At 39.5% G+C, this 24,889-nt stretch overlaps 1 protein-coding gene across 1 annotated transcript in view; it reads left to right on the forward strand.

Annotated features, from left to right (window-relative positions):
• The window catches only part of MICAL2 (microtubule associated monooxygenase, calponin and LIM domain containing 2), a 285,377-nt gene extending 261,816 nt beyond the window's left edge, over nucleotides 1-23,561 (forward strand). Inside the window, exons 35-37 of the mRNA XM_074230325.1 lie at nucleotides 9,997-10,096; nucleotides 16,077-16,150; nucleotides 21,488-23,561. Of these exons, the coding sequence (XP_074086426.1) occupies nucleotides 9,997-10,096; nucleotides 16,077-16,150; nucleotides 21,488-21,672 (359 nt within the window). The 3' untranslated portion in view covers nucleotides 21,673-23,561. The remainder of the gene's footprint in view (nucleotides 1-9,996; nucleotides 10,097-16,076; nucleotides 16,151-21,487) is intronic.
• Nucleotides 23,562-24,889: the final 1,328 nt, after the last annotated feature.

Here is a 24,889-nt window from a genome sequence, read left to right on the forward strand (position 1 = left end):
TCCCATGGTGACTATAGCATTATGTTTTGATATTTTATATCAACATCTATGAAAAGCTTTCAAAATGTCTCTTGCAAGCTATCATGTTTTTAATTTTGTCTTAAGGCTTTAACCAGGCAAATACTGAGTACAGAGCTGGGAGTTGGGTCAAATCCCTCTAGGCAAATGGCAGCACCGGCCTATAATTGCATTTTCACAACTTGATTTATGTTATTCGCTGTATTGGGGGCTGGGTAGGGAGTAAAAGAATGCTTTTCTATTCCCCTTGATAGCTAGGCATATTAATATATAGAGAGGGGATATTTAATAAACTATGTTGCATTTCTACTACTGAAAGCACAAATGAGTTTTTAATGGCCCTACACCTACGGTTCCACATAAATCTATCTGAACTATCTGTGATGTAGGTGAACTTGATAATGCTCCCTGTGCTCCACAAATTATAGTCATATTAGAGTGATAACAACAATCTCCACAATAATATTGTAATATAAAGACCCAGGAAATTTTGGCTGTCAGTTCATACCTGGGATGTGCCCTTTTCCCCACCCCAGTCCCCTTGGCCCCTCTCTCTGATTGGATGACCTTTCCCAGAATTTCCATTTAAAGAAGGCACCCAGGCCAGACATGTCTTGTATTTCTTCTCAGCCTTGATTTCTCCAATATGCCTTCCACTAGCTTGGGTACCTTCCTTCCTTGTTCTCCCCGTCTCTTCTTCCCTTCCCCCCTTTCTTTTATATATTGCCTTCTCCATTAAAATATAAGCACCTGAGGGCAAGGACCAGTCACTCATCTACAAATAGGAGTGACTCAATGCTTATCATAGTTCCTGAAGCGTAATTAAGTACTGAATAAATTCTTCTGGACTGATTGATTGTGGTGCATAATGATGCACTGAGACTTTTGATAACTCCAAAGTCATAGTAGTTTGCATGTATATCAACCAATAAAAACACATATCTCAAAACACACATGCAGGGAAACAATTTTGAAAATGTTTTTGGAATGACTCTCTTTTGTAGCAAAGATAGAAGACTTTGGATGGAGAGCAGTATATTTACAATTTACATCCATTTGATGGGTGATCTGGTTTTGTTCTCTATTTCTTTTTACATCTTTGTTGCAAGAAAAGATTCAAGGGGAGCTGGGAAGAAAGAGGATATTTAGAAGTGAACATGATGGAAAACAACAGACATCAATAAAAAATAAGAAAATAAAATATGTGTTGGCTATTTTAAAAATTCTATTAATTTATCTTTTGGGGTGTTTTTTTATGCCATAGCTATTTTTCAACTCTTGACCCTCCCTTTTGACAAAGAAAAGTAGTTCAGTAAAAATGACTTAAGTGACAGTATCAGCCACTGTATGAAACAATGTGCAATCATAGCGCCGCCCCCCCATCTTTCTTCCAAGAAGACAAAGTATGTTTTGCTGTATTTTTTTCTGGGACCAAGATTGGTCATGCTATTTAATCTCAATTCAACTGAATTTTAGTATTGTTCTCATTTACATTGTTGTAGAATGCTGTGTTTGTGTGTGTGTGTGTGTGTGTGTGTGTGTGTAAAATTTCTCTTGGTTCTATTCTCTTGATTCTATATCAATTTTCTTTCTCTTTTTTCCTTTTTCTTCTCCCTCTCTTCCTTCTTTTTTCTTTCCTTCTTCCTTTCTTTTTCTTTCTTCTTTCTTTCTCCCCTTCCTTTCATTCTCTCTCTCTGTCACTCTCTGTCTCTGTCTCTGTCTCTCCTCTTCCCTCTTCCCTCTCTCCCTCTGTCTCTCTCTGTCTCTGTCTCTCCTCTTCCCTCTTCCCTCTCTCCCTCTGTCTCTCTCTGTCTCTGTCTCTGTCTCTGTCTCTCCTCTTCCCTCTTCCCTCTCTCCCTCTGTCTCTCTCTGTCTCTGTCTCTGTCTCTGTCTCTCTCTGTCTCTCTCTCTCTCTCTCTCTCTCTCTGTCTCTCTCTGTCAGCATCTGTCTTCTGTCTATCACCTCCTGTCTCTGTCTCTGTCTGTCTGTCTGACTCTCTTTTTCTATCTCCCTGTCTCTCTTTCTCCTAATCTAGGCAGAGACAACCACAAGCTCATTCCCACCATTAGCTGGTACAGAGGCTTTGACCTGTGGCTGCCTTAGGCAGCCTGTTGCCCCCTGCTCTCAAGGACTCTCCAGATTGGTACCACATTGAGTGAGGACCTCCTGGAAAGTTCTATAAAGGAAGGTTTGGGGAGGAGCTTAGTGCCTCATCCCACCCCAGTCCTTCAATCAAAGGAAAGCTAAAACAAAAGTGTAAGTATCAAAACTGAGTCAACTGAAGGATATCATTTCAGGTGATCAATTTATCTAAGTGGGTCCTGATGTTCCATGGAGAACAGTGTGTTTGACTTAATTTAACAATCCTCTGCTTCCTAACTTGGTCTCTATAAAATACAGAAAGCATTGATGAGATGTGCAAAACGTCTTTTTGCTATTCAGTCATTTTTCAGTCATGTCTGATGCTTCATGGCTCAATTGGGGCTTTCTTGGCATAGATATAGGAGCAGTAGATTACCATTTCCTTCTCCAGCTCATTTTACAGATGAGGAAATGGAAACAGAGTGAAGTGACTTGCCCAGGGTTGTGTAGCTAGTGAGTGTCTGAGGCAGGATATGAACTTAGGAAGATGAGTCTTCCTAACTCCAGGGCTGGTGCTCTATTCACCACACAAGCTAGAAGTCTTTATTCAAGTATAATTCAAGAAGCATTTGTTAGAGGTGGCAGGGGACACAGTGGATAGAGAACCAGCCCAGGAGTCAGGAGGACTGAGTTCAAATCTAGCCTTAGACACTTGATATTTACTGGCTATGTGACCTTGGGCAAGTCACTTAACCCTGCTTGCCTCACATCCAGGATTATCTCCAGTCATCTTGATCCATATCTGGCTACTGGACCCAGATGGCTCTGGAGGAGAAAGTGAGGCTGGTGACTTAGCACAATCCAATTCAGTTGCTTGTCATGGCATCACCTCTCTGATGTCATGGCCTTCTTTGAGATTGAAAGACAAACAGTAATTATGGTCATGGTATCATTCTCTTCAAAGTCAATAGAATACCTAGGAGACTTGATGGCTAAAGTAAGAAGGTCAAGAGAATAATCATAATTAGCATTTATATCTGCTTTAGGGTTTACAAGGTGCTTTACAAACCTCACATTTTATCCTTGTCATAACCCTAGAAGTTAAGTGCTATTATTCTTCCTATTTTACAAATGAGGAAATTGAGTTAAACACAGGTGAAGCGAATTGCCCCCCAAAACAGATCTGGTATATGTCTGAGGTAGAATTTAAACTCAGATCTTCCTGATTCTGTGTTCCATAATCTGTCCACTTGACCTTCTGGCTGCTTCATTAGGATCCAACAATAGCAAGAGGATGGGCAAGAAGCAGTGTCAGAAAATGATTTGCCTTCTATGAACTTCAGCCTTTACCTTTGTAAAATGAAATGTCACAGACTGAATAGTCTCGAACATCCCTCATAAGCACCCTACATTTGAAATCTGATTCTACGGTTAATATCAATCCAAGTTATAAGGTGTGTGTGTGTGTGTGTGTGTGTGTGTGTGTGTGTCTGTGTGTGTGTGTCTGTGTGTGTGTGTAACTACATAGTTAAGCCTAGATAACTGAGATTATGAGTACAGGAGAGTAAAGGGGGTACAGGCACATTGCTAATAACTTACAAATATCATTTCATTTGATCCTCACATCAACCCTGAGAAATAGGAATTATTATTATTATTATTATTATTATTATTATTATTATTATCCTCATTTTATGGATGACAGACGGAACTGAAGTGACATATCAAGGTTCACACAGCTAGTAAATGTCTGGGGTCAGATTCAAGCTCAGGCCTTCCTGACTCTAGAGCTAATGTTCTACCTACTACACCACCAGCTTCTTCTGAAACCAAGGGGCAAGAAAGAAAGGGAATCAGGAAGCTTAGGGTGGTATGGCAACAATGAAAAGAGTACTTGATTTGGAATCAGATGAAACATGGGTTCAAGTCCTGACTCAGTCCTTACTATTTGATATAGCCGAGTGGTATAGTACACAGTGTGGTGGCCTTGGAATTGGGGAGACTTGAGTTCAGATTCTGTCTCTTAAGCACTCTAGCTGTCTGACCCTGAGCCAGTCATTTTCCTTCCATCTGCTTCAGTTTCCTCATCTGTAAAATGAGGATAATAATAGCGCCCATTTCTGGTATGAGTATAGAATGAGAACATATTAGCAAAAGACTTTGTGGGGGCGCCTAGGTGGTGCAGTGGATAGAGCACCGGCCCTGGAGTCAGGAGTACCTGAGTTCAAATCTGGCCTCAGACACTTCATAATTACCTAGCTGTGTGGCCTTGGGCAAGCCACTTAACCCCATTGCCTTGCAAAAACTAAAAAAAAAAGATTTTGTAAACCTTAAAGAAATATACAAATGCTAGTTATAATAATAATAATAATAATGTAATTGTTATTATTGTTTTGTTATTTGGAACATATCAATCTCTCTGTGCCTCAATTTCTTTATCTATAAAATTGATGACTTCTGGGAGCAGTTAGGTAGTACAGTGGATAGAATATTGGCTTTGGAGTCAGATGGAACTGAGTTCAAATCGTGATTTAGAGACTTGATACTTATTAACTGGGTGACCTTGGACAAGTCACTTAACACCATTGCCCCACAAAAAAATAGGTGATCTCTAAGGTTCCCTCTGTTCTGATGGAAAGAGCAAGGTCAGTATGTTCAGGATGGAAAAGTAAAATCACATGAGGACACTGGGTATCTGAGACCCATCATCAGATGGAAAGCTCATTGGATCAATTTTTGGACCTTCAAGGGACTTTAACTTGTGTGAAGGCAGGATTGTTGATCATTGGTGCATCCATACTGGAAGGAACACCCCAGGAAACCATATGGAGCCAAACAATGGGAGAGCTACATCTTCAAGACTGATTTCAGGGTCAACAGTAATTTAGATCTCTAAACTTTTTCCTGCTTTGGAGAAAATTAGAATAAATCATAAGATTAAGAGATTTGGAGCAGGAAGGAACCTCAGAATCATCTAATCTAATGCCTTCATTTTAAAGGTAAGAGAATGGAGGTTCATCAAAATGAAGTGATTCAGCCAAGGTCAAACAGTGCTTCAATGGTGATAGTTGTACCCACCTGTTGACTTCAAATCTGCTCCTTCTTGTATACACCCTACCTCCCCTTTTCTCCAAGAAACAGGCAAGAGTCCTAATAGCTACACCAGGTATCCAATATCTCCTACCAAAATAAAAGGACATTTGATGAAATTTCATTTTTCACATTGTACTATTGTGGGGTAAAAAGAAAAAAAAAGGAAAACCCATCAACCACAGACTCAGGATAATGGAATCATGGACCAGAATTGAGCTCATAAAGACCAAACCAGCCCAGACCAGCTGAATTGCTTGGGGTAAGAAGAGAATCAGAGAGGAAGGCTAGAAGAAACATAATGACTCTGGCTTCAGAGGAGAAGAGAATGGAAGCTGTCCATGTCATGAAACTAGGGAACCATTTTAAAAACAAAACAGAACTGGGCACCATGGCTCAGCAATTCAAACCAAATCACCCTGAGGATGGAGCCACATGGGCAGAGCCCCTGACCAAAGTACCACAGACAAAAAGACAAGGTGATCAGAAACTCAGCCTCTCTGGGAAAGATGTCGACTGCTGTGCCAATGAGAATTAGGGCAGCTATTACTTTGATATCTCTCCTGGTCATTAGTGAAGATGTTAAGAGTACATTAAGAAAATTGCATCTGATACAAAATTAGGACTTGCTGCAGATGCTGAGCGAGGTGGAGAATAATACCCGATGAACCAGGCAGAGGTGATGGCGAGGCAGCAATACAAGCTCCCACTTGGAAAGCCAGGAACCAGTGTGTGGGGAGAAAAGTGGGCAGTGATACATAAAAGGGAGAAAACCTTTTATGTCCAAACAATGACTTTAATCAACAGTGCCCTCACTGATGCTTTCCTATGACCTCCTTCAGTGGAACTGCATTTAAATTCATTGGTAAATGAGGAGCTGTTGCCTATTAAGGGTTTTTTTTTAGATTTTTTGCAAGGCAATGGGGTCAAGTGGCTTGCCAAAGGCCACACATCCAGGTAATTATTAAATGTTTGAGGTCAGATTTGAACTCAAGTCCTCTTGACTCTAGGGCTGGTGCTCTATCCACTGTGCCACCTAGCCTTCCTGCCTATTAAGTTTTACCAGATGACTTCTGACTTGGCAGGTCTGATCCATGTGCCTTCACTAGTGTGGATGACCCCTATATCTCCTCAGTTGCTAGGACCCTGCATCTATAGTTTAAGCTTTTGGGCTTAATTCCCATGGTATGTGTCTGTCCTCCCCATCCCCACCCCACCATAATTGAAATGACATAGGTTCCTTGAGGACAGGGACTGTTTTCATCTTTTTGTCCTTTTTCAGTGAAATCTTTTATTTTTTTAATTGGACCTGTGATTTCATTGGGATTTCCTGGTATGGGAGCTATATGAAATAGTGGATAGAAAACCAAATCTGGAAGACTTGTGTTCAAATCCAACCTCAAACTCTAGTTGTATGACTCCGGGTGAGTCACTTAACCTCTTCTGTAAAATGAATTTGAGAAGGAAATGACAAAGCACTCTAGGATATTTGCCCAAAAAACCACAGATTGATGCATGGAAGTTGGACACTGAAATGACTAATTATGATGATGATGATGAAAATGATGATGGCAATGACAATAGCAAGAGCAACTCAGTTTAATGCAACCAAAGCAGATCAATACCTGCTCTACAACTAAAGGTTTAAAGATTAATAGGAGACATTGACTGGTTGGCACAGCCAGTAACATGTTTGAGGCAGGGCTTGAACCCAGACCTTTGTAATCCTAATGCAAGTTTTCTATCCACTGTCCTATACTCCTCCCTTACCTAAAACATAGGGCAATAAATTTAATAAATGCTCATTGAATTGTGGAAGGGGGAAACATCTTCCTTTGAGGAGCAGATGAATTTACTATGGCAGAGAGGTTGAGAGAAAGTGTTCAATCAGGTTGCTTCAGTGAAAGCAGGGACATTGAATGCCCCAGAACTTGGGATCCAAACCTTTTGCTGATCAGCATGTTATCAGACAAACCAATCTGCAAAATAATGAAATCACAGAGTTCTAAGATGCTCTAGAGATCATCAAATTCTACTGGAAGTAAAAACCCTAATTATAAAAATAATTATTTCTATAACATTTTAAGGTTTTCAACAAGATCTACAAATATTATCACTTTTGATCCTCTCAATAATGCTGAGAGATAAGTATTATTACATTTTATAGATGAGAAAACTGAGGCAAATAGAGTTAAAGTGACTTGCCCAGGGTTAAAGAGCTCCTAAGTGTCTGAGGATGGACTTGAACTCAAGTCTTCCTGACTCCAGACCCATGTTCTAACCACTGTACTACCTAGCTGCCTCCACAAAATAGGGTTTATGTCCTGCATAAATGTTTGTTGATAGAATAAATTAATTTCTGACAAGTGTTTATGGAGAGTCTGTTTGAAGATATCCAGAAATGGGAACTTAATACCTCAGAAAGCATGTCACCCATCCTAATCCCTCATAATGCTAATTTTTTCCCTCTGTTCAGTATCTCCCATTTATCCTGATTATTTCTTGTATGTGCACAGTTGTTTGCATATTGTCTCTCCCCAATAGACTGTTAGCTCTTTAAGAGTAGGGATCAGTTATTCATTCATTCATTTGTTTATTTATTATTATTTTGCTTTTCTTTGCATCTCCCACACTGACCTCAGTCCCTGGCAAATAGCCAACATTTAAATAAATATTTATTAACTGACTGACAGCTCTATTTGTTTCCAAGTTCTTCCTAATATCGGGTTGGAATCTGGCCCTTTGTAACTTGAACCAGCTGCAGTGACACAAGGGGTCATAGGAAGAGGAGATGGGATGCCTGCCTATAAAGGGTAAAAGAGTTATCTGCCAGCTAGGAGTCCCCCATGATTAATTGAGGTACATGATTAATGATAGTATGTGATTAATTACCAGATGATGGGTACAGGCCATAAGTGATTGAGTAATTGTTCAAAGAGCTACTGATGAGCTAGTAATTGGAACAAGATATGTTCTGTTGGTTTGTATTATTGTAGGGAATGAAATAGGGGCCAGGGAGTAATTATGCAACAAATGTATATTGAATAAAAAGCAAATCATTGCATTCATCTCAACTAACATTAAGTGCCTACTCTATCTAAGGCTGTCTGCTCAGTACGGAGACAAATATGAAACAGTCCCTGCCCTCAAGGAGTTTCTAGTTTACCATGTAAATAGATCAGAAAATACAAGGTAACTTGGGGAAGGAGAGAGAGTACCTAACAACAGATTGGGAGTGTTGAGAGGGTGGGGAGAGTGAAAAGAGAAAAACTCAGAAAGGGATTTCCAGGAGGAAGCAGAAACGGAGCTGAATCTTAAAGAAAGCTAGGGATTCCAAGAGAAAGGAAGACCAGAGCCCAAGGTGGCATGTTGAGGGTGAAGAGCAGCTAGCAACTAGGGAAGTAATGATGTAAAGTATATTCTAGGTAAGCATAACATATACATATACATATATATATATATATATATATGTATGTATGTATGTATATGAAGGCATGGAACTGAGATAGGAAATGATGAGATACCAAGGAATATTATATAGGACATGGAGAGATTGACTTTGTATTGGGAAGACCTGAGTTTGAATCCTGTCTCCTATTGCTTGCTAACCAACAAATCACTCAATCTCCCTAAACCTCAGTTTCTTCATCTGTAAAATTATGGAGTGGGGAACTCTTGGTAGTCCTTTTTAAACTCTAAATCTACAATTCTAAGTACTATGAAAATATAAGAAACAAGAAATTGTTATGAAAAATATATCCAAGGATGGCACTTTAGTCCCACTAGTCATGTTTTTTATTCAATTTATAGAACTCTCTGATGCTTCTGCTTAAAATGTAAATTTGGGTATTGATGTTTCCCAGCTACCCTGTAACTTCAACAAAGGCTTCTTGTGGCTTGGGAGGGTTGGTTGTGTTTCTAGATTAATCTACCTGATTGTTTCAGGATGTTAATAATAAAACCAAAACTTCTTGATTTCATCATCTTTGAAATGGGAGTAAATAAAAGCACCGATAACAGACTTGTGAGGTTCAAGTGAAATAGTAAAGGGCCAATTACAAAATGGACTAATAAAAATAACTAGCATTTAAAATTTATGAAGTGTCTTTCAAATGTCATCTCATTTTATCTTCTGAATTACCTCGAGGTAGTTATTATTCCCATTTTACAGAGGAGGAAACTGAGTCAAAAGTGTCTCAGTGACCTAGCTGGTAAGCCTCACTTAAATCCAATGCACAGGCATGTCAAGAAACTGCTCTCGCAATGTCACTGGTCTTCAAGAACAAAGGATGGCCAATACCAACAGCAGCCACCTGGCATTAGTGTTGAATGTGCTAGAATGAATTAGACAGTACAGTAGTTGGCAGAGCTACAGTGTGATCCCAGGTTCTCTGCCCCTAAATCCAGTACCCACCCTGTGAGAGAGAGACAATTCCTGTTTGACTGAAGTGGAGTCCCAGGAAAGGGTCAGTATGAGAGATCCCAGGTGAGGCTGGGTAACTTTCTATCGTAAAGAACAACTCAGGGCAGACCTTCATCCTCACCCCCCCCCCCCCATCCTCAGTGTCTTCTCTGACCAAAGTTCCAAGTAGGCCTCAGTAGCAGAGAGCTCTTGGGCCAGAGTGTACACAGGTGCGCTCTATTTTTCCTGCCCGCAGGCTCCTGGTATAAACAGCACATCTGCGACTGCTACCCAGCGTGGGTTTATTGAGGCAAACATGGCCAGGTTAAGGTGGCCCCAGGGCCGAGTGATCCCAGGGTGCAGGACTCCAATAGAACACATTTCTGCTTTATTTCTTAAACAGATTCAGGCGCACAGGATGAGGCACGGCTCCTGCATGAATGGTTTAAGCTGGTCCTGGAGAAGAATAAATTAATGCGATATGAATCTGAGCTCTTGATCATGTAAGTAAAGAAACACAGACAACAGTGAGGCCCAGGCGAGCTGTGAGGAGGAGGGAGGGCAGCTGCCCCTCCGCTCTGGGCCTCTGTTTTCCCTCCCGATGCATGTTCAGCCCTGATTGAGGCAAATTGCCACTTTCTGTCTTGAATATCATACGCCTATTAGTGAGGAGACTCTCCAGTTGTCCATTCCCGGCACTGAGGCTGTAGCAGAGAGAGATTGTGCACAGTTAAAATAGAGATGGAATAGCAACCTTTTGGGCTGGCCCCATTGAGAAGGGAATGTGTGGCCTGAGAGCTGGGAGACCTGAGCTGGAATTTGGGGGTGTCCTTCTCCATCTATACCCCCCCAGGAGCTCGCTCCCATGTTCATAAAGAAGGGAGATGGTATAGGCAAACTCCCTGCTTCCCGTGTGCACTTGTAAACCCTTGCTCCATTATTATCTCTCATTGTCCTCTCCTTTTATGTTCTTGCCATCCAATCACACTGTCCTCTTTGAACTTCAGATATAGATATGTGTGTGGATATGTATATGTGGGTGAATAAGGCATGCTATGTATCACATGTGATACATATGTGACATATTGTATGCAATATACACAACAGTCTATATCGTCATCTCCTTTCATGTTTATGTCAACTAGTCACATAGTATTTCATTATGGCACATTGTCCTCTCCTTTTATTTTTATGCCAACCAATCACACAATACATACTATGCATCATGTGTGATACATGTGTGATATCATGTGTATACTATGATATATTGTCCTCTCCTTTTATGTTTATGCCAACCAAACATAAACATACATAGTATGTATCATGTATGCTATATCTCTGATATCATATCATGTGTAAAAATATGTAATATTATATATTGTCCTCTCCTTTTGCTTTTAAGCCAACCAATCAGACTGTCCTTTTTTGGACTGTAGTCTGAGAGATGGATAGACAGATAGATTATATATGGTATGTCTGAGACATCCCTTGTATAATATGAGAGATGCTTGAACATACATGTTCACATGTATAGGTCCATATGATACCTATCTATATCCACATATACACATGCACATCTGCATATGCCCCCTTCTGCCAACTCCCTGATAGTTGGTCTCCCCACCATAAGTCTCTCCAGTCTCCAGTCAATCCTCCACTTTGCTGCCAATGTGGCCTTCCTAAAGGGCAGGTCTTATCATCCTCCCATTCTCATTCAAGAAAATTTAGTGGCTCCCTATTCTCTTTGGGATCAAATATCACATCTTCTGTTTTTGTGTTAAAGCCCTTTCTAACCTGGCCCTGTCCTACCTTTCCAGTCTTCTTACAGTTTATTTGCTTGGGTGTGATCTGTCTTCTAAGGATACTGACTCCTTGCTGCCTAATCTTCCAAATATGCCCTTTCTCTGGTGGACCCCCATGCTCAAGAATTGTCTCCCTTCCCTATCTCTTGACTTCCCGGGCTTCCTCAAAGATTCTGCTAAAATCCCACCTTCATGCAAGATGCCTTTCTCCAGTCCTTTTCTCACCCAGGATTAGCTACAATTTTATCTATATCTATGCTTATGTCTTGTCTTCAATAACAGACAAGAACCAACCGTGTCTCTCCCATTAGACTGAATTCCCTGAGGACCACTTTTGCCTTTTTTATATCTCCAGAGGTTAGCACAATGCCTAGCATATTGAAGGTAGTTAAGAAATACTTGTTGATTGACTGGAGAGTTCTTAGCCAGAGGGTTCTCATGATCTTCGAACTTTTAATATTTTGCTAACTATATTTTGATATAATTGATTTTCTTTTATAATCATCTGTATTTCAATTTATGCATTTAACAATATTATTTCAAGAAGGAATCCATTTTTTCAAAGTGACCCATGATGCCCAAAAAAGCAACATCCCCCACTATAAATCCATATAAAATGTATAGTTATGCAATTGAGAGTGGTCCCTGTTAGGGGTGGGGTGAGACCAGATCTTTCCCAGAAAACAAGAAATTCTCCCCATTAAAGCTACTGGTCTTCCTGCTGCAATTAAATCTCTGGAGCACAGATGTGCCAGAAGAGTTACATAGGCTCAAAGAATTCAATCTGGAAGAGACTCTCAAGGTCATCTTGTCTAATTTCTTCATTTTATAGATAAGGAAATGAAAGCCCAGAAGGATGGAATTATGAAAGCCCCATCAAACCAACATTCTGATCTGGATTTTGGGGCTCTCCCACCAACATTTGGTTTCTATCATTTCATACCAACACCCTAGGTAGATGCTATTTCCCCAATCCATTACCCGCCCCCCCATATTCTCAATCCCACATGATTTAGACCTAATCCTCTTTAGCTCCTTGAATCACCACATTTCCTTTGTTCCCTTTGAAACCCTCTTCCCCATTATTAAGAAGTTCCCTTTCATCTTTGATATTTTCCTATATATAAATATATATATATTATATATGAATGTGTGTTATGTGTGTGCATACTCTAGATATATTTGTATATCCTTTATATATTCCTTTTTGATATCTTCCTTTCTATCTCTTGGCCCAAATGGAGGCCTGTTTTTCTCCTGAGGAACCCATACCTACTACCATCCTCTCCATTGCTCCTTCTGTCCTCCCACTATACTCAGATGATGGGGCCAACATGGAGAGTACCCATGCTTCTCACTTGGACCACTACCACTACCATCTCTTCACAGACTTTTGTGATATTCATAACATCTATTACACTGGACCATCTATTTAATTGACTGGATATCTATTGTTAACTTGACTCTGTTAAAGCTGACCTTGGGGGTGGCTTGGTGGTGGAGTGGATAAAGCAGCAGCCCTAGAGTCAGGAGTACCTGGGTTCAAATCCAGTCTCAAACACTTAATAATTACCTAGCTGTGTGGCCTTGGGCAAGCCACTTAACCCCATTTGCCTTGCAAAAACCTAAAAAAAACCCCCCAAGATCCCCGTCTTCCTTTACTAATGACTTTAGCATTTGATTTGCATCTTTTTCTTCTCCACATCATCTTCTGCCCTCTTCAGTGAATAAAAATCCTTCATGAAGCCTCTGTTCTTTGATGACCCATCTCTAGTGAGTCCTTATTATGACTTGAAGTGATTCACCTCTTAGAAAGTGATACTGAGAGTTCCTTGGTCTTCTACCTTTCCCCTATACCTTACTCTCATCAGGATGTGCATACAGGTTTTAGTCTCTTTTTCTCCTGGTGCATCACCCTATCCACCCCTCCAACACACCAAAGACATCACTTTGAAGACTCTATAGGGAGTTATTTACTAAACCTACCAAAGTTTTTCTTAATAAATCTCAAAACAGCCAAGGTCTGAACAAGCCAAGCTGAAATTAATAAGGTTTTGTCATTCAGGAACTAAATAAATATTTATCAAGGGTCTGTTCTGGAAAGGAACTGTGCCAGGTGCTCAGGAGGATGTGTCATGTATGCAGAGAAATATCATATAAGGTATTATCTTTAAATCTCACATTTTAGGGAGCCAGGGGGAGGGACTTATATTGTTATACTTAGAAAAACAAAATCTCATCCAAATATTCATTAACTCTGAGTCCATCAGAAGTAACTTACCCTCTCTATACCTCAATTTTCTCAACCTTAAAATGAGAGGTTTATACTATAGTACCTTGAGTGGTCCTTCCAAATCTTAGAGCTGTGATTCAATGAGGTCATTTCATTTTTTCTGGACTAAATAAATAGGAATTTTATTGGTTTTGGTCTGTTCTAAGCTGGCCAGATACTCTGGAAACATGTTCCCCCTTTCTCTTAAGGATGAACTCTGACAATAATTACCAAGAACTTACTGGTCACGAATTAGTGTCTTCCCCTGTTTCACTCCTCAGAGAATGTCTAGAGAGGGAGTATAGGAGATGGGGAAAGGCTTCTTGCATAAGATGGAAACTGAGTCTTGAGAGAACCCAGGGAAGTAATGAGGTAGAATAAAAATAGTGTATTCCAAGCATAATGGATGACCAGGGAAAAGGCTTACAGTCAGAAAATACAGGAACCCCACCCAAGTACAACAAGGGAAATAAAGAAGACCAAAAAAAGCAAGGTTATGAAGAGCTTTAAATACCAAACAGTGGCCTTTACTTAATCTGAAGGCAATAAGGAGCCAAGGAGTTTGTTGAGTAAAGGACTGACATGGTCAGACCTATCTCCCTTTTTAAAAAATCAGTTTTATTATTTTGGGCTCCCTTTAAATTTTCTCCCTTTGCCTCCCCCACCCATTGAGAAGACAAGTAAGATATGCATTATACATATAAAGTCAAGCAAAAGATATTTTCGCTTTGTTGTTCAATCATGCCTGACTCTTCATTACCTTTTGGGGAGTTTTCTTGGAAAAGTTCCTAGAGTAGTTTCTGATTTCCTTCTCTAGTTCATTTTATAGATGAGGAAACTGAGGCAAACAGGGGTTTGGATCACATAGCTAACAAGTTTGTGAGGCCAGATTTCTCACATTAGTCATGCCCAAAAATAAAACAAGAAAGAGAAAATATATGCTTTAATCCATACTCTGGGTCCATCAGATCTCTCTCTGGAGGTGGAAAGTATTTTTCTCAAGTCTTTTAGAACAGTCATGAATCACTGTGTTGATCAGAGAAGCTAAGTCTTTCACAGTTGATTTTCCATACAGCTGTTACTGTTATAGTTATTCTCCTTGGTTCTTTTACTTTACTTTGCTTCAGTTCATACTTGTCAGATTTATCTGAAACATCCTCTTCATTATTTCTTTTAGAATGATAATGTTTCATCATATTTATATAACATAACTTGTTGAGCCATTCCCCAATTGATGGACATGCCCTTCGGTTTCCAATTTCTTGATACAAAAAAATGGGTCCTTTTACTTTTTCTTTAATTTCTTTGGAGTAATAACATAGTGGTAGAATTTCTGGATCAAAGGTTATCCAAGATTTTGTAATTTTGGGGATATAATTCCACACTATTCACCAGAATGGTAGAATGAGTTCATAGCTCCACCGGCTAACATCCCATCTAACATCTGGCATTTTCCTTTTCTGTCATAGTCAATCTGATGGGGTGAGGTAAAGGTGAAGGTGAAAAATGCTTTAATAGAGGAACTTGCTGCAAAATATTTTGCCTAGTTTCCTGCTCTTCTAATTTTGGTTCCATTGGTTTTGTTTGTACAAAAACTTTTTAATTTTCTGTAATCAAAATCCTCCTTTTTACTTTCATGAACCTCTCTATCTCTTGTTTGGTCAAGAGCTCTTTCCCTATCCACAAATCTCTAACAGGTAGACCTACACTTAAGAAAAATAATTATAGCAGCTGACCTGAGTTTTGAAAATGTATATAATAATGCCTCCCCTGATGTAACTGACCTAAATTAAAATCCCTCCTCAGAGGCTTATTAACTGTGTAATCCTGAGCAAGTTTCTTATTCTCTCAGAGCTTCAGTTTCCCTTCACTGTAAAATGAGGGGAGTTGGACTTCTAAGGTTCCTTCCATATCTGATTCCAGGATGGGTAAAACAAGGGTGATAATTATAACTAACTCAGTGGCTGTGGAAGGACCAAATGAGATAACAGGTAATGGGCACTTTCTGTTAACTATGATGATGATGATGATGATAAAATAGCAAAACTGTAACTTCTACGGATATTATCTTGATTTTATTTACACATGAACAAAATTAAAGCTCAGAGAGGTTGATGGATAAGTTGGTGGTCACAATTTAGTAAATATCTAAGGCATGATTGGAACCCAGTTCTTCCTGATTCAAAGTATAGCCCTCTTTTTACCTATACTGCTGACAAGAATCACAGGCTTGATCCTTTTAGCCACACTGAAAATGGGGTGCCTAGGAACAGTAGAATCTTTGTTTGGGAATTTCAGAGATGTCCGCTATAGAAGAATGACCAGATATGGTGATTGCATACTAATGTGAAGTTATTCAAAATTATAATCACTAATATTCAGCATCTTTTTCTATTTTGTGATGCTCAGGGCTCAAGAATTAGAATTGGAAGACCACCAAAGCAGGCTGGAGCAGAAGCTAAGAGAAAAAATGTCTATGGAAGGTGAGTTAAGGGGCTATTGTTTGACCTACATCAAAAAGAAAGGGATGGGAGGATTCTATTCGATTTCTTTTAATTCAGAAAGCATTTCTTAAACACCAATTTTTGGGGGTTTTGTGTTTTTGGGGGGTTGTAGGTTTTTTGTGAGGCAAATGGGGTTAAGTGGCTTGCCCAAGGCCACACAGCTAGGTAATTATTAAGTGTCTGAGATCAGATTTGAACCCAGGTACTCCTGACTCAGGGCTGGTGCTTTATCCACTGTGCCACCTAGCTGCCCCTTAAACACCCATTTTGTACCCAACCTTGTACTGCTAAGTGCTGAGGTTACAGAAACAAAAATGATACAACCTCTGCCCCATAGAGTACTTCACATTTGATGCCAGGAGAAGCTATACTGACAGGATGAGAGATACAAAATACACCCACATATGTAAATATGCAGAAAATCCATGTCATTGTAAGACTAATGCAGACTGAAACCAGGTGGAGGATTAGTGAGTCATGCTCAATGGGACCTTTATATCCAAACTAATTTGGAGAGGAGGAAGCACAACCAATATGGCAAGAGGGATCAGGAAGATCCTTCTATAGAGGCATTGAGGCACCTGAACTGAACTTAGAAGTAGCATTCCCAAAGACAGATGAGGAGGAAGAGCATCTCAATGATAGGGACCAATCAAAATAAAAGACTCAGAGAAGGGGCATACATGGAAAGAGCAGCAGGAGACTAGTTTGCCCAGAATATAGAGTATATAAAGAAGAATATGTAAAATGAGTCTGGAAAGATGGTTGGAACCATATCGACAAGGACATTAAATGTCAAATAGATGCAGTGACATTTTATCCTAGAGGCAACAGAGAACCACTAAATCTTCCTGAGGAAGGGAGTGACATGATCAACCCAAGGTCAACCCAATAAACATATCACTTTGGCAACTGTGGACAAGAAACTGGAAGAGGTAACATTTGTAGCAAATAAACCAATGACGAGGCTATTGCAATGGTCCAGATGAAAAATGATAAGGGTTGTTTGAATATAGGAGACAAAGGTAAGACGTGGTGGGGAGATAGGTTCAACACGACTTGGTGATTGATTGATTGTGAGAGTTGAGATAGAATGAAGAAACAGTGATAACTGAGATTCTAAAACTGATGACTAAAAGATGCTGATACCACAAAGATGGGGAACATTAGATGGAATGGGGAGGTGTCAAGAGTAGTGGGGTGGGAATAATGAATTCTGTTTTAAACTTGTAGAATTTGAGATAATACATATGTTGATTTATAATTATAAGAGTGATCCAGAAGAGATTGCCAAGTAATTTATCGACTAATCCTCCTACTCTTTCCTCCACATAGGAGCCCAGGGAAAGAGAGTAATCAAATGTTGCCCCAACCTCTCTGTCCTACCCTTCCCTGCCCGGATCCTTTTTGATCATCTCCATGTACTTCATCCTGGTGTTTACAGCAAAATTTTTACAGTAACCAGAAAGGATTTTTTTTTTAAAAGACTCATAAGGCAAGGTCCCTACTCTGGTTAAGCCAAGGGAAGGAGAAGTTGAGTTTACCTTGGACCATTGGACCAAGATGGTGCCTCCCTGCAGCCTGTGTGGATTCTGCTGACTTCTCTAGGTCAAGAAAGAAAGTTGCTGTGCTTGAGCAGCCCATGTGGTCAGGGAACTGTCCTAATTATCTAAACTACTTCTTCAGTCAATCAGTTAACAAGTATTTGGAGGAGAAAGTGAAGTTACTGATAAATCCAATTAACTTGCTTGTCATCTCTCTGACATTATGGTCCTCTTTGTAACATGGAGCAAGTCACTAATCCCATTTGCCTCAGTTTCCTTCTCTGTAAAATGAGCTGGAGAAGTAAATGGCAAACCATGCCAGTATCTTTGCCAAGAAAACCCCAAATGGAGGGAAGAGTTGGACTTGACTGAACAAAAACAACATCAGCAACAATTATTATCTGGTGTTAGAAAGAAATATACTTTCATTCACATATGCCCAGAAATGGATGTAAATGTAGTGCAATGGAATGTGTGCTGGTTTTGTACCATAATGTGATTTCCATTCCTACCACATACTACCAGTATGACTTTGAGAAAAATCACTTCTCAAGTCCTCAATATCTTTATCTATAAAATGAGAGCAATAGACTAGATTGCCTTGCAAGCTTAAATCTATAAGCAACGAATGAAAAAAGTCTTTACTAAATAATATCTATATTTTGTTGCACTCTGGTAAGTACAGTACATAGTCACAAAAAGCAAGACAATTCAGCCATCAAGAGCTTACAATCTAATTCTAAAAAGGGAAGACAATATAGAAAAGAATGGAGAAGAGATCCTAGGATCCTGATTCCCCAGCTAGAAAGCTGAGGACAGACTTCTGTGGCCCTCACAGTCACTAGCACATTGTCATTATCATCTTACTGAAGAACTGACTGGGTCTCTAGCTTACCTTTTCCATAGACACTTAGCAGAGAGCATTTGCATAGTAAAACCTGAATAAATTCTTGTTGAATGAATGAATAAGATGCTGAGAACATCTGGGGTTCCTTCTAGTTCTGTGCTCCAGGAGAAGGGGTTCTTAGCATTTTTTGCTTGGCACTGACTCCTTCCAGCAATCAGGGAATCATTTTTAAGGTCACATAGGCTTACAAAGGAAATAAATCATATTGAAATGGAGCTATACAATGTTTTTATTAAAAAAATAAATTTACAGAGACTCAAGAGTCTACCCATGGACCCCAGGAGAAAGAGCTTCAGGACATTTCTCAGAGAGAAGAGCCCAGTGTGGGGAGCAGATAGGGAAAGGGGAATGAATAAACAGAAGGAGAACTGAAATCTCTTCAAGAAGGCAAGCAGGTTGCAGGAGAGAGATGAAGACCAGAAAGTGGATGATTTAAACAAGACAGACCTCATAAGTGAATGCTTATGGGATGCTCCTCAGATTGCACAGAACTAATGTCAGATTTATATGCCTGGATACTGAGTTTAATTTGCTACAATACAATTTAGCGAGAGACATGCTACTAAAAATCACTTAGCCGTACTTTATTTTGAATTCTTTACTGAACATTCATAGCCATACTCTGTCACATATGGTCCCTGCTTAAATGTGGTAGCTTTTAATTAGGCTGCATTAAAAAAGAAGAAGAAAAAGAAGGAGCATGTCTACTGTGAATAGTTAGTATTGCTTCTGGTTTTACCATTCCCTTTAAGGAAAATGTCTCATTCTCTTTCACTTTTTACACACTACCCTGCAGCCTTAACTGTTGTTGAAGGTCTAAGGGTTTAATTAAAAAATTCAATGTAACAGAGCATTTAGTAATTATCACTTTGCACTAGGTACTAGGGGTACAAATAAAAAAGTCAGTTAACTAATATTTATTAAGATCCTGCCATATGCCAGAAAAGAGCTCTGGGATGACCAAAAAAAGAAACAAACAAGACCTCATTCCCTGCTCTTCAAGAAATCACAGCCTAATGGAAGAGGCAGTATGCAAATGCTAATGTACAGAATAAATATAGACAGGCTCTATTAGAAGCAATCTCAGAGGGAAGGTCCTAAGATTAAGGGGGATTGAGAAAGACTTCTTGAATTTAGCTGAGACTTGAAGGAAGCCAGGGAATCAAAGAGGGGGAAATACTGATGTATGGGAAACAGCTAGTGGAGCTGGCAGATAGATAGTGTATGCAAGGAAGAGCAGGGAGGTCAATATTACTCTATCATTGGGAGAAAGCTTTTCCTTCAGAGTGTTTACATTTTACTGGGGAGGGGGGGACTGGGGGAGGCTTTGAAGACATGTACACTTATTAGTAATGTGCATATATATATATATATATATATACATATATATATATATCACACAAATTTAAGGTAGAAGAGTACAAACAACTGAGAAAATACCATCAGTTGTCGATGGAATGATGGCTACATGATTTTTATATCCATTCTCATTGGAATTGGGGCTGTCTAATGCAATCTTTTTTTTTCTTTTCTTTTTTTTAAATTTTTATTAAAGATTTTATTTGAGTTTTACAGTTTTCCCCCAATCTTGCTTCCCTCCCCCCACCCCCACCCCACAGATAGCACTCCGTCAGTCTTTACTTTGTTTCCATGTTGTACCTTGATCCAAATTGGGTGTGATGAGAGAGAAATCATATTCTTAAAGAGAACAGAATTCTCAGAGGTAACCAGATCAAACCATAAGATATCTGGGTTTTTTTTCCGAATTAAAGGGAACGGTCCTTGGACTTTGTTCATACTCCACAGCTCCTTATCTGGATACAGATGGCACTCTCCTTTGCAGACAGCCACAAATTGTTCACAATTGTTGCACTGATGGAATGAGCAAGTCCTTCAAGGTTGAATATCACTCCCATGTTGCTGTTAGGGTGTACAGTGTTTTTCTGGTTCTGCTCATCTCACTCAGCATCAGTTCATGCAAATCCCTCCAGGCTTCCCTGAAATCCCATCCCTCCTGGTTTCTAATAGAACAATAGTGTTCCATGACATACATACACCACAGTTTGCTAAACCATTCCCCAATTGAAGGACGTTTACTGGATTTCCAATTCTTTGCCACCACAAACAGGACTGCTATAAATATTTTTGTACAAGTAATGTTTTTACCCTTTTTCCTCATCTCTTCAGGGTATAGACCCAGTAGTGGTATTGCTGGGTCAAAGGGTATGCACATTTTTGTTGCCCTTTGGGCATAGTTCCAAATAACTCTCCAGAAGGGTTGGATGAGTTCACAGCTCCACCAACAGTGTAATAGTGTCCCAGATTTCCCACATCCCTTCCAACAATGATCATTATCCTTCCTGGTCATACTGGCCAATCTGAGAGGTGTGAGGTGGTACCTCAGCGAAGTTTTAATTTGCATTTCTCTAATAATTAATGATTTAGAGCATTTTTTCATATGTCTATGGATTGCTTTGATCTCCTCATCTGTAAATTGCCTTTGCATATCCTTTGACCATTTGTCAATTGGGGAATGGCTTTTTGTTTTAAAAATATGACTCAGTTCTCTGTATATTTTAGAAATGAATCCTCTGTCAGAATCATTAGTTGTAAAGATTGTTTCCCAATTTACTACTTTTCTTTTGATCTTGGTTACATTGGTTTTATCTGTGCAAAAACTTTTTAATTTAATGTAATCGAAATCATCTAATTGGTATGCAATCTTAACTATTAGGGATATTTTCTCATGTTAATTTAATTTCTTTTTTTTTTAAGTGACATTAGTCAAAGAATGTCTGTACTAATAAAATTAACACCCTGGCTGATTTTAACATGGGTGACTTTTTTCCCTCTGTTTGTCCTTAGAGAGTGAAAAAGATGAAAAAGTTCGGAACGAGGAACAGGAGATTTTCACCAAGATGATGAGAGTGATTGAACAAAGGGACAAACTAGTGGATTCCTTAGAGGAGCAGAGAATGAAAGAAAAAGCTGAAGATCAACATTTTGAAAATTTCATGTTATCTCGAGCTTATCAACTCAGCAGATCATGAAGAAGCCTGGGTGTATGCATCCGGTCACTTGTGGCAACTGGAGGATCTTGTGGGTCAGAAAGTTGCCTCCTGAAACATGACTGGGGAAATTTTTTACATCAGAGTAGTACTGCTGGTGGATAACTGGGGTTACCTCAGGTAGGGGCGAAATTTGGGGAACACTTGCAGCCCTGTCAGCAATGGAGGCACAACTGAACTTAGCACAGCAACTATAGTGGGAGGGGAACTTTCACCAGGGATTGCCCTGCCCCAGGACTAGCATCACAGTGTTCTTGGGAAGACACTCCTCCCCACCACATGAATGTTATGCTACTGGCTCTGGAAGCAAAAATGGCTAATTGCAACACATTGTCTCTTTCTGGATCATAAACAGGTAAACACAGGGGGAAAAAAATCTAAAGACTTTTGGTAGAGGGTAGGGTACTATATTATATTCTGAGGTCCCAGATTCAAATCAAGTGACAGCACTTAGTACCAGTGATGAATTTGGCAAGTCATTTTTCCCAGACTCAATCTTCATCTATAAATTGAGGCTCCTTCTAACTTGAGATCCATGATCCTATCACGATGCTCAAAAGAAGTAGTCTAATCATGTGGATAAGCTCTCCCAGACACTCCTAGAGATTTACAAGGACCATTTTGAATATATTGACCAAGTCTCTAGACACTGCTGCTCTCTTCAGGTAGCATCTACACCTGGGGAATGAATCGATCTCTCTGCCTCTCTGTCTCTCTGTCTCTCTGTCTCTCTGTCTCTCTGTCTCTCTCTCTCTCTCTCTCTCTCTCTCTCTCTCTCTCTCTCACATACACACACACACACAGACACTCGGGCTTTACTGTTACAATTAAGATTGAGCTTTCTTAATCCTCAAATATCATTGGGAGGGCTCTCTGCTTATTTCTTTTTTCCCCCATTAATTTATCCATATTTGCCTTTTTTTGTATGGGTGAACTGTTTTTAAATGTCAAAAAGAAGCTCCACTGGTTTAAAGATTAGATTAATATTTAAATTGGATTTCAAGAGGAGGAGAAACCCCTTAGTCGACTGATTACACAAAGCAAACACCCAGTAGAGCAGGTGTGGATTCAGTCTAGGGTGGGCTTAATTTACCAGGTGCATTTGCAAACCCTAATATAATGTACACAAAGAGTATACTTTTAATACAATATGTGAGTCCTAATTTTGTCCAGGTCCCAAACTGTTACTTATACCAGCTTTGACAAAATGTTATGGGCTTAAAAACATCTTCCCTTTAGGGAACTCTCTCTGGTAGGATTCAGAACATGAAAAGGGAAGTTAGAGGGTGGCTAGGCCTTCTTAATTCATGATTCTTGATAGAAAAAAATGAGAAAAACCCTGATCTCAGACATCTAAGATCCAACCCCTGTTTTAGCTACTGTTAAAATGTGATATTAGGACTCAATAGTCAGAATAATGGATCATTTGAAGTGATCACATATATTTGAATTCACACTATTCAACATTATACTGTTATGAAATTAGGAAACTGGTTCCAACTCAATAGAAATAAACAAGATGAATTCAAAGAATTAGAACACTTGGGAGTTGTTATTCTGTCTAATTCTCTAGACTTCCCCACTCTTGCATTTTCATGTCCAAGTTCCAGGTTTCTGAAATTTCCTTTAGTGATTGGCATGAGACCTGTGATGGTGGGTTTGGAAGTTGATGGATCAATCAGAAGATAATGAAGGTTTTCCAGCCTGTTTGAGGATCTTCAAAGAACTGTCTGTCATTGGCCAAGGTTACTAAATTCTGAGAATCTGTTGTTTGGGGTTGGCTGAAGGTTTTATTTGTTATTAGGTAAAAGGTGCTTCCATTATCTCCTAGAATTCAAGGACTATGTAATTTAACTCATTATAACTTTAAAATCTTTATAATAAATTAATTTGTGAAACCAATTTCTTTGTGTCTGTGATTGTCTAAACCACCATAACAACTTTTGTTAAAAAATAAAAATAAAAAGGGGGCAGCTGGGTGGCGGAGTGGATAAAGCACTGGCCCTGGAGTCAAATCCAGTCTCAGACACTTAATAATTACCTAGCTGTGTGGCCTTGGGCAAGCCACTTAACCCCATTTGCCTTGCAAAATAAAAAATAAAAAAATTAAAAGGATGGGATGGAGAGGGGGAGTTGTCAGATGGTTAAAGTCTGACTTTTGCAGATAGACAAATTCACTGAAATGACCCATCCATCATCTTGGTATTTATTTATATCCTCATGCCTTGAGTTCCAATGTAGCCCTGAACTATATAGTCATGTTCTCAAAATCAATTCTGTCAATGCCTGGCTTCCTATTATAAGGAGTTAGGCTTGTCCCTTACTAAGTGCTGAGAAACCTTAGAATCAAAACCCACCTGGGTCCAAAAAATGACTAGATACTTAATGTTGGTCAAATCACTTAAACTTTCTGAACCTCAGTTTGCTCATCTCACAGGGCTGTAGTAAGGACCCAATGAGATAGAACACATACCCTAAAGTCCTACTACTATTAAAAAGGAGCAGGTATACAATAGAGCTCACAGCTTATGGTAGAGCAAGACCCTCCTCACAGCTCCAGGGCAGAGGGGAATGCTTGTGTTCAACCACAGACTGGAGCACAAACTGGAAGAGCAGTCTTAGCCTCTCATAAGGCAATGGATAAAAATGAGAACTTGCAGGACCCTGAGGAGGTGTCCCTGAAAAAGCTGTAACCCCCCCCCCAAAAAAAGCTTGGAGCAGTGTGTCCTCCACCCTGGAAACAGAGCCCCACCTTAACAAAGGGTTAACATCAAGTCATGGACTGGGGAAATGAAGAAACAACAGAAGAAAAAAGTCCAACCATAGACACTTACTTTGACCCTATGGAGGATCAAAATCCATACTCAGAAGATAACAAAGTCAAAGGTTCTGTATCCAAAACTCCAAGAAAAATGTGAGCTAAGGAAGAGCTCAAAAAAAAGGTTTTGAAAATCAAGTAAGGGGGGTGGCTAGGTGGCACAGTGGATAGAGCACTGGCCCTGGAGTCAAGAGGACCTGAGTTCAAATCCAACCTCAGACACTTAACAATTACCTAGCTGTGTGGCCTTTCGCAAGCCACTTAACCCTGTTTGCCTTGTAAAAACAAAAACAAAAAAAAAACTAGAAAGAAAAAAGAAAAAGAAAATCAAGTAAGGGAGATAGAGGAAAAATTGGGAAAATAAATGAAAGTAATGTGGGA

The sequence above is a fragment of the Macrotis lagotis genome, chromosome 3 (assembly GCF_037893015.1).
Source record: "Macrotis lagotis isolate mMagLag1 chromosome 3, bilby.v1.9.chrom.fasta, whole genome shotgun sequence".
Lineage (NCBI taxonomy): Eukaryota > Metazoa > Chordata > Mammalia > Peramelemorphia > Peramelidae > Macrotis > Macrotis lagotis.